The sequence below is a fragment of the Salvelinus alpinus genome, chromosome 1 (genome assembly GCF_045679555.1).
Source record: "Salvelinus alpinus chromosome 1, SLU_Salpinus.1, whole genome shotgun sequence".
Classification (NCBI taxonomy): Eukaryota; Metazoa; Chordata; class Actinopteri; order Salmoniformes; family Salmonidae; genus Salvelinus; species Salvelinus alpinus.
In genome coordinates, this window is record NC_092086.1 from 25,628,665 (window position 1) to 25,639,521 (window position 10,857).

The 10,857-nt window shown below is 48.3% G+C and overlaps 1 protein-coding gene across 1 annotated transcript in view; it reads left to right on the forward strand.

Annotated features, from left to right (window-relative positions):
* crebbpb (CREB binding protein b) overlaps window positions 1–10,477 on the forward strand; it is a 75,475-nt gene extending 64,998 nt beyond the window's left edge. Inside the window, exons 24-32 of the mRNA XM_071412173.1 lie at window positions 41–108; window positions 279–429; window positions 774–920; window positions 3,833–3,946; window positions 4,251–4,416; window positions 4,648–4,815; window positions 5,117–5,275; window positions 5,629–5,910; window positions 7,029–10,477. Coding sequence (XP_071268274.1) covers window positions 41–108; window positions 279–429; window positions 774–920; window positions 3,833–3,946; window positions 4,251–4,416; window positions 4,648–4,815; window positions 5,117–5,275; window positions 5,629–5,910; window positions 7,029–9,479 — 3,706 coding nt within the window. The 3' untranslated portion in view covers window positions 9,480–10,477. The remainder of the gene's footprint in view (window positions 1–40; window positions 109–278; window positions 430–773; window positions 921–3,832; window positions 3,947–4,250; window positions 4,417–4,647; window positions 4,816–5,116; window positions 5,276–5,628; window positions 5,911–7,028) is intronic.
* Window positions 10,478–10,857: the final 380 nt, after the last annotated feature.

Below are 10,857 nucleotides of genomic sequence, written 5' to 3' on the forward strand. Positions count from 1 at the left end.
TGTTTCTGACTGTCTATTTGACACTTCCACTTTCCCTCAGCTTCATTTGCGACATCTGTCTGAAGAAGTCCGGCAAGACGAGGAAAGAGAACAAGTTCGCGGCCAAAAGTAAGCTTGGGAGTTTGTTGAATAATTGTGGCGATCCGAGTGGATCCACCATTGTAGACGTGAGATGGAAGTTATTTCAGTAAATCGTGATGAGGATGTGAGTCTTGATATGACCTGCATCTGTATAACCTGTAGGACAACTAAAGTATTTGATGGTATCTGTCTCGCAGGGCTACAGACGACGAGGTTGGGCATGTACATCGAGGACCGGGTGAATAAGTACTTGAAGAGGCAGAACCACCCTGAGGCCGGGGAGGTGTTTGTACGGGTGGTGGCTAGCTCCGACAAAAATGTTGAGATCAAACCTGGCATGAAATCTAGGTAAGGAAGGACTGCAGCTGGTCCAACAGTGAAAGGGCCCCTTATCAATACTTTTTAAACCAGTTTATTGGACATGTTGAGAAAGATGTTCATTGAGGATTATTCTAATAAAGTTCTATTCCAAGAGTTGCTCCAATATGTTTCTCATCTTCAGTTTGCTCCTTTGTTCATGCACCTTGGTTGGAAAGCGATGGCGCGGTAGTGTTCTTGATAGTGCTGAGGAGATTCTGTGGCAGAAGGCGTCTACACCGTTAATGATGAGTGATGTTCCATGTGGATGTGGAGATTTCAAGCACTATATAAATGTTTAATTCACTAATTATTAACTGTGTTTGACTCCCCAGGTTTGTGGACTCGGGTGAAATGCAGGAGACCTTCCCTTACAGAACCAAAGCACTTTTTGCGTTTGAGGAGATTGACGGTGTGGACGTGTGTTTCTTCGGTATGCACGTCCAGGAGTACGGTTCCGAGTGTGCCTTCCCCAACACCAGGTAAACACTTTATAATGTAGTAATAACACAACATAATACACTTCTTAAAATACACTTAACAGTAATACACTCGATCCCAACACTTCAGAACGAGGATGATGATAATATAAACTCAGCAAAAAAAGATACGTCCTCTCACTGTCAACTGCGTTTATTTTCAGCAAACTTAACATGTGTAAATATTTGTATGAACACAACAAGATTCAACAACTGAGACATAAACTGAACAAGTTCCACAGACGTGTGACTAACATAAATGGAATAATGTGTCCCTGAACAAAGGGGGGGTCAAAAGTAACAGTCAGTATCTGGTGTGGCCACCAGCTGCATTAAGTACTGCAGTGCATCTCCTCCTCATGGACTGCACCAGATTTGCCAGTTCTTGCTGTGAGATGTTACCCCACTTTTCCACCAAGGCACCTGCAAGTTCCCGGACATTTCTGGGGGGAATGGCCCTAGCCCTCACCCTCCGATCCAACAGGTCCCAGACGTGCTCAATGGGATTGAGATCCGGGCTCTTCGCTGGCCATGGCAGAACACTGACATTCCTGTCTTGCAGGAAATCACGCACAGAACGAGCAGTATGGCTGGTGGCATTGTCATGCTGGAGGGTCATGTCAGGATGAGCCTGCAGGAAGGGTATCACATGAGGGAGGAGGACGTCTTCCCTGTAACGCAGAGAGTTTGCCTGCAATGACAACAAGCTCAGTCCGATGGTGCTGTGATACACCACCCCAGACCATGACGGACCCTCCACCTCCAAATCGATCCCGCTCCAGAGTACAGGCCTCAGTGTAACTCTCATTCCTTCGACGATAAACACAAATCCGACCATCACCCCTGGTGAAACAAAAACGCGAATTGTCAGTGAAGAGCACTTTCTGCCAGTCCTGTCTGGTCCAGCGACGGTGGGTTTGTGCCCATAGGTGACGTTGTTGCCGGTGATGTCTGGTGAGGACCTGCCTTACAACAGGCCTACAAGCCCTCAGTCCTGCCTCTCTCAGCCTATTGCGGACAGTCTGAGCACTGATGGAGGGATTGTGCGTTCCTGATGCAACTCGGACAGTTGTTGTTGCCATCCTGTACCTGTCCTGCAGGTGTGATGTTCGGATGTACCGATCCTGTGTTACACGTGGTCTGCCACTGCGAGGATGGTCAGCTGTCCGTCCTGTCTCCCTGTAGCGCTGTCTTAGGCGTCTCACAGTACAGACATTGCAATTTATTGCCCTGTGCCACATCTGCAGTCCTCATGTCTCCTTGCAGCATGCCTAAGGCACGTTCACGCAGATGAGCAGGAACCCTGGGCATCTTTCTTTTGGTGTTTTTCGGAGTCAGTAGAAAGGCCTCCTTAGTGTCCTAAGTTTTCATAACTGTGACCTTAATTGCCTACCGTCTGTAAGCTGCTAGTGTCTTAACGACCGTTCCACTGGTGCATGTTCATTGTTCATTGAACAAACATGGAAAACAGTGTTTAAACCCTTTACAATAAAGATGTGTAAAGTTATTTGTATTTTTACTAATTATCTTTAAAAGACAGGGTCCTGATAAAGGGACATTTATTTTTTGCTGAGTTTATGTAGTAGTATTTTATAGAGTAGTGTAATGCACTCTTCTGAACAGTAGCCTACATACTGGACTATTGGAAGACTTAAGAGTGGAAGGCTTGAGATTCTATGCAAGGTGGGCCAGGTTAGCGATAGTTGTTAGTGTAAAACACCTAGTTAAACAGCTTAGCTATAGTTACTTAGTGTAGATGAAAATTAAGTGGTTGAAGTGTTTCCATTACCCATTTAGGCAAGTTGCACGTTAGGCCTAATAAATTGACAGCCTGAAGCCTTATGCCATCCCACATATGTTTCCTGCCTCAGCTAGCCCTCAAAACCCAGCATGGATAGAATGCAATAGTTGACAAATATTTGCCATATTCTAATAATTCTCATGCCAACGTATCACCAGGGTGAAACTTGGACTCCTGTAGATCTGAAATACTTGGATGGTGAAACTTACCAGCCAACCAGAAAAGCAATTCAGGCATTGTTGAAAGTCAGGACAATCATTAGTTACATTGCAAAATAAAAACAAACAGTAGGCATTTATAATTAAATGTAGAGTGGAGCTTTAGTCACGGGCCCCGCGTACCTTCAAAATAATTTTTCAATCATAATTTATTAAAAACAGTTTCCATCATTTGCCGCAAAAAAATCACGTTTAACAAAATAAATATCCACCCCTGTTGAACGTATCAAAATGTTGTCGATCTTTAGAAAACGTATCATGTATCTGTGGTTTACATTACACATTCCGCAAAGTTTTTTGGGTTGGAACATTTATTTAGTTGAATATACCAAGGGTCAATGGAAACCTGCCTAGTGATGCACCTGGTTAACCAGGTTAGCTCATATTAAACATCTGGTTAAACGGGTTGGCTATAGTTGTCAGTGTAACACACCTGGTTAACCAGGTTGGCTATAGTTGTCAGTGTAACACACCTGGTTAACCAGGTTGGCTATAGTTGTCAGTGTAACACACCTGGTTAACCAGGTTGGCTATAGTTGTCAGTGTAACACACCTGGTTAACCAGGTTGGCTATAGTTGTCAGTGTAACACACCTGGTTAACCAGGTTGGCTATAGTTGTCAGTGTAACACACCTGGTTAACCAGGTTGGCTATAGTTGTCAGTGTAACACACCTGGTTAACCAGGTTGGCTATAGTTGTCAGTGTAACACACCTGGTTAACCAGGTTAGCTATAGTTGTCAGTGTAACACACCTGGTTAACCAGGTTGGCTATAGTTGTCAGTGTAACACACCTGGTTAACCAGGTTGGCTATAGTTGTCAGTGTAACACATCTGGTTAAACGGGTTGGCTATAGTTGTCAGTGTAACACTGTCAGTGTTTCTCCTTCTCTCCAGACGGGTTTACATATCGTATCTGGACAGTATTCACTTCTTCAAGCCCCGGGCGTTGAGGACGGCAGTCTACCATGAGATCTTGATAGGGTACCTGGAGTACGTTAAGAAACTGGGGTAGGTTTTCAATACCGGTGACAACACTCCCATTGAATCATCACACTGCTTTTCCAGGCTGGTTTCCTGTACACAGATTAAGCCTATTCCTGGACTAAAAAGTTATTTCAGTGGAGAATATTCCATTGAACATGCTTCTTAGTCCAGGACTGGGCCTAATTTGTGTGTCCAGGCAGGTTTAGGAATAGCTAAATCTTGCATTCTCATTCTCAACAAAGAATTTTCCCACGATATTTGTCTCAGTACCTTGAAATGCGTGACGTTGAACCTAAAAGCTGTCTTTTCCATCCCTGGTCCCATGCAGCTATGTGTATGGTCATATCTGGGCGTGCCCCCCCAGTGAAGGGGACGACTACATCTTCCACTGCCACCCGCAGGACCAGAAGATCCCCAAGCCCAAGAGGCTGCAGGAGTGGTACAGGAAGATGCTGGAGAAGGCCTTCGCAGAGAGGATCCTCCATGATTTCAAGGTGAGACATGAAGGGGACCCTGGCTGTGTTCATTAGGCACCAAACAGAAGGCAAAGGATTGGAACTCAGAGTGACTCGTCTGGAATTGGTACAATAAGTAATGGTATTTTTACGTGGTTTCTGCCGTGGGCCCATGCTTACTTTTCTTATTAAATGCTGTTTTGAGTGTGGCATTATCCCACACCATCAGCCCCATCTGTACAGTCCAAGTAACAGGCGTCTCTTCTCCAGGACATCTTCAAGCAGGCCACGGAGGACCGTATTACCAGTGCCAACGAGATGCCCTACTTCGAAGGCGACTTCTGGCCCAACGTGCTGGAGGAGAGCATCAAGGAGCTGGAGCAGGAGGAGGAGGAAAGGAAGAAGGAAGAGAACGTGGTCTCCTGTGAGACCCCCGAGGTAAAACGGAGTGCTGACAGGGAGTGCTTTGTACGATGGAGGGGTGGATCCAATCCCACCCCTAGACACCATGTCCTATGAATTTGTAGAGGTCTCAGAGGATTTCATTGGTATAAGCAGTACTGTGAAAACGTCTACCTATCAGAGGAGAGGGCAGATGATGGTTTCTGTCCTCCTGTCTTTCGACAGCCACTTGGTCAAAGCATGTCACCGACCTATTCTTTTTTTTTGCCATTTATTTATGTCCATCGCCTCTGTTAACAGCGCTTTGTCTCTCCCCCCCCTCTCTCTCTCATATCAGCACACTGCTGACAGCAAAAACGCCAAGAAGAAGAACAACAAGAAGACCAATAAAAACAAGAGCAGCGTGAGCCGAGCCAATAAGAAGAAGCCTGGCATGCTCAATGTAGCCAACGACCTGTCCCAGAAGCTCTACTCCACCCTGGAGAAACACAAGGAGGTAGATGTCACTCACTCCACCCACTCATATAACACTACTGTTGTGTTCTGTTGATAATCTGTTGTTGTAGTGGGGGAAACACACTGTAAAGCCCCGTTACCTTCCTCATCTCTCACTCCTTTAGTTCAGTTGATCAGTTTTGTAAGGACTTCTGTGGTCACAGTATCTGTGGAGGCTCAGATCCAACACTAACATATCACTTAGAGTGAAGCAATGCATTGAACTTGCATTCTAACTGGTGTACTAGTGTGGATATTGAAACACAACCACTTCTAGCTTGTGACTTCCTGTCCTCTCTTTTGTCTGATAATCTGATGACTTATATCTACCTCCCTCTCCACCCTCTCCCTCAGGTGTTCTTTGTGATCCACCTGCACGCGGGACCCTCGGTCAACACCCTCCCCCCCATCATGGATCCAGACCCCCTGCTGACCTGCGACCTGATGGACGGCCGCGACGCCTTCCTCACCCTGGCCCGGGACAAGCACTGGGAGTTCAGCTCTCTGCGGAGGTGCAAGTGGAGCACCATGTGTATGTTGGTGGAGCTGCACAACCAGGGCCAGGACCGCTTCGTCTACACCTGCAACGAGTGTAAACACCACGTGGAGACGCGCTGGCACTGCACCGTCTGTGAGGTAAGCCAGGGGGCGATAGTGCTGATTCATCACACATACACCAACACACGCTCTGACAGCATGTAATACACGGATATTGTCAATTCACTTTTTTAAAAACTGGAAGCAAAGAATGTACTTTATTGTATGTTTATTTCACTTTAAAATTGTGCATTTTGGAAGTATATTACTTTTTGCTCTTTTTAGACATTGTTATAGTATGCTTTGTCACACATCACACTTGTATGATGTTAATACGTCGCTCTGAAAAAGTTAACTTAGAGCATAATTTATTATATTTTTACTCAAAGTATATGTTAACGTTGGGGCAGGTATTATGCAAATTAGACCATGTGGGAATTCTGGGGAAACATGCTCTTGCAAGATAATTGATAAATTGTCGAATGATTTTAAAGGTCTAATGCAGCCGTTTTTATCTCTATCAAAACATTTCTGGGTAACAATTAATTACCTTAATGTAATGGTTTCAATATAAATGGTCAAAAAATAAGAAGCTTAGCAAAGATACATTTCTCAAGTAAGATTTTTGCTAGGACTGTCTGGGAGTGGCGAGGGTAAAACTGAAAATTGTCTGTTATTGGCAGAGAGGTTTGGAACACTTTTTCTTATTGATCTATTAACTCATTTTTACTGCCTGGTTATGTCACCTTGGAAGGCCAAAACTCCATCCCACCAAAACAGGCAGAAAATTCAGGCGGTCTTTTCATACAGCTATTGCACTAAAAGGGGCGTTATCCTAATTTTCAAAATTTCACAGTATTATTCCAACCTCATAATGTGGAAATACATAAAACACAGGAATATCACATTTTTGACAGCGCTGGACCTTACATACATTTTGTGATTAAACGTCATCACATTTGTAACAAGTTGGTGCAGGTATGTGGTCCCGTGTGGCTCAGTTGGTAGAGCATGGCGCTTGCAACGCCAGGGTTGTGGGTTCATTCCCCACGGGGGGACCAGGATGAATATGTATGAACTTTCCAATTTGTAAGTCGCTCTGGATAAGAGCGTCTGCTAAATGACTTAAATGTAAATGTGTGCGGGGCTGGGAGTGTGTAACCATAGAAACATTATTATGAGTGTAACCGTGATATGTGGTGTTTTCTCTCTCGCAGGACTTTGACCTATGCATCAACTGCTACGCTGCCAAGGGCCACGAGCACAAGATGGTTAAGTGGGGCCTCGGGCTGGACGACGACAGCAACGGCGCGGGTGGTGCCGGGGGCGAGGCCTCCCAGAGTCCCCAAGAATCCCGTCGCCTCTCCATCCAACGCTGCATCCAGTCCCTGGTCCACGCCTGTCAGTGCCGCAACGCCAACTGCTCGCTGCCCTCCTGCCAGAAGATGAAGCGCGTGGTGCAGCACACCAAAGGTTGCAAGCGCAAGACCAACGGTGGCTGCCCCGTGTGCAAACAGCTCATCGCCCTGTGCTGCTACCACGCCAAACACTGCCAGGAGAACAAGTGTCCTGTGCCCTTCTGTCTGAACATCAAGCACAAGCTGAGGCAGCAGCAGCTCCAGCACCGCTTACAACAGGCTCAGATGATGAGGAGAAGAATGGCCACTATGGCCGGGCGGGGAATGGCACCTCAGAGCCTGCCGTCGCCACCTACCTCAGCAACCCCCGGCACCCCCACCTCGGGCGGACAGACCCCCAGCACGCCCACCCACACCCCCCAGGCCTCCTTACCCATCAGCCAGCCCCAGCAGCAGCCGCCCCCCAACGTAACAGCCGGCATGGCCCAACAACAACCCGGCTTTCCCAACAACGGGCGCACCAGCCAGCCGCCAACGCCGGTTCCACAAGGGGGAAAGCCGGGGCCCCAGTCTTCCCCTCTACATCAGGTGCAGTCGCCCCTGCCCAACATACCCAACATGCCCCCCCAACAACAACAACAGATTCCACAACAACAACAACCGCCCCCGCTGGCCGCTCTGAAGATGGCCCGGCACATAGAGATGGTGGCCAAGGCCAAGCAGCAGCAGCAGCAGCAGCAACAGAACTACAACATGAACATGCCCAATGGTGTGCCCATGAACCACCCCCGCATGGTGGGGCCTATGCAAGGCCAGATGGGGCCAGGGCAGATGCAGCAGATGATGGGGCCCCGGGGCCCCCAAGTGATGCAGCAGGGCCAGTGGGGCCCCCAGGGGGGGATGCAGCAGAACCCCCTCCAGAACCCCCAAGCGGTCCAACAACAGCAGCAAGGCCTACCCCAGCAAGGTGGCCCCATGGCCCCCCAACAGGCTCAGGGAAACTCCACTCAGTTGATGCAGCAGCGGCCCATGATGCAGCAGCAGCCCGGTCTTCAGATGCCTGGTGGGGTCCACATGCCCCCCCAGGGTCCCCCTCAGCAGCAGGGCATGACGTCCCAGCAACAAGGGGGCATGCCCCGGGGCATCCCGGGAAATATCGCCCCCAATGCCCTGCAGGACCTCCTGAGGACCCTCAAGTCGCCCAGCTCTCCCCAGCAGCAGCAGCAGGTGCTCAACATCCTCAAGTCCAACCCCCACCTCATGGCCGCCTTCATCAAGCAGCGCACGGCCAAGTACCAGGCAAGCCAACTACCGGGCCAGCAGCAGCAGCAGAACCCACAACAACAACAGCAGAACCCCCAGGCGATCCTGGGAGGCCAGGCTGGGATGCAGGCAATGGCTGCTGCCATGCAGGCTGGGGCGGTGCAGCAGAGGCCGGGGGTGGGCATGCCCCCCCAGCAGCAGCAGCAGCCTGGCCCTCAGCAGCAGCCTGGCCCTCAGCAGGTTGGTGGCCCCCAGGGTATGGCCGCCATGGGCCCACAGGGACAACAGCTGATGAACGCCGCCGCACACAACGGCAACCCCCAGCTCTACCGCAGGCAGCTGCTCCGGATGCAACAGATGCAGCAGCAGCAGCAGCAACAGCAACAACAACAACAGCAGCAACAGCAGCAAGGAGCCATGCCCCAGGGCCTTCCAGGCCAGTTCCCCCAGCAGCAGGGAGGAGCAGCCAGCTACTCCCAGCTCCGCATGCAGCAGCAGAGGGCCATGCAGCTCCCCCCCATGGCCCAGATGGGGCAGCCCGGCATGGGCATGGACGGGCCCCAGACCCAAAACCTCCTCCAGCAGAGGATGCTCCAGCAGCAACAGCAGATGCTGAAGCAGCAGATGGGCTCTCCAGCCCAGGCCAACTCCATGAGCCCCCAGCCCCACATGCTCCAAGGACAGCCCCAGGGAGGAGCTCACCTGCATGGCCAGGCAATGGGCAACGCCCTGGGCAACCAGGTTAGGTCTCCAGCCCCGGTGCAGTCGCCCCACCCTCCCTCACAGCAGACCCCACATTCCAGCCCCTCCCCCCGGATACAGCCCCATCCCTCACCCCAGCACGCCAACCTCCACTCCGGCTCACCCCACCCCAGTCTGGGCGGCCTCATGCCAGGCTCCATGGACCAGGGACACATGGGCACGCCCGAGCAGAGCGCCATGCTCCCGCAGCTTAACACGCCCAGCCGTGGCAGGCTTAGCAATGACTTGAATATGGTGGGCGACACCACAGGAGACACACTCGAGAAGTTTGTTGAAGGATTGTAGCATTTTGTGACGAGACTTGTTTGGTTTCTCGGTTTTCCACAAATAACTTTTTGTACTGACTGCTATGTAAAGAGATGAGGCCTAAGGACTGTGAACCTTTACTTAAACCAAGGGACTGCTATTTCTTCCAACAAAACGGAGGGATTTGAATAATTATTGCTGTTAAAGAGGAGAATGGGAGGGGGACACATATTTTGGGGTTCAGACCAGCCATGAAAATAATTTTCTTTAATTTGTGTTTTTTTTTTATGTCTCTGGTATGGACTTTTTTAAATGACACCTCTTCAAAACAAGTCTTTCATTTAATTTTTCAATGTTTTTATTTTGTACCTTTGCAAAAAAAATCATAGCGTTTTTGTGTTGAAGATTGTAAAATAATTTTGTCTGAATTTTTTGTGCCAGGTTTTGCATCTTTGCTCCCTCTTCATTCCTGGCTAATTTATTATTCTAATGTACCATTTTTTCAAAAAGGGCACATGCCTTTAGGTGAGACTTATTTTCTTTCCGTACTGCAGAAGAGTCCTTGTGGGGTATTAACGTATTTGTATAGAGCTAGGAACTATCGCACACCCAAACACCATGTTGAGGTGAACAACTGACTCTCACAAATGCTCCTTCATCCACAGCTGCCAGAATGTTCGTTTTCTACTGGCTTGGAACCAGTATTTCTGTCCTCCAGATGTTGGACATCTTTGTTGCTTTGTTTATCCTTCAATCTGAAGTTTTGGTTTCCCCCCCCCCCCCCCCCGAGCTTAACTGTGGCGAGGGTATACCTTTTGGCCTGCTTGCTGATTTGTGATTGGAGAGCGTTCTGTGCATCTTTTTTCCTCTTGCATTAAACTTGAATTGAGGTGAAACTGTTCACTGTTGTAAATCATGCAGGTTGACAATGTAAATATGCAGAAAAAGAAGAATGAATCACTGTACAAACTGGTTAAAAATGACTCATTTCGTACTTATATACCATATTGTTAAATAAACTGTGTGCAAACAGACAACAATGGTTTTTGTATATTTTACATGTATTGTGTGCATGGCGATGGTGCAACTTCCTGTACTTCAGCATCATGTAATAGTTTACCAAAAGATGACTTGATTACTTACAGCAAAACGTGCCATATTGGTGGTTGCAGACATACTGTAAAATAATTGATTGCTGCACAGTTAACCCATAACAGTATACACAACAATGACCTTCAATCAAAGGTAAATATTGGGACGTTTGGAATTGACAACTTTAAACATGTATACCTTTTCCTGTCTTGTAGATTTGTCTTAATGCAAATGTAGCTTATGCTGGGAATGGGGTTTGTCATTTGCACCAAAGTCTTCTGTCTAATGCCCTTATTTTCATTTATTTCTCACATCTCTCTACGCA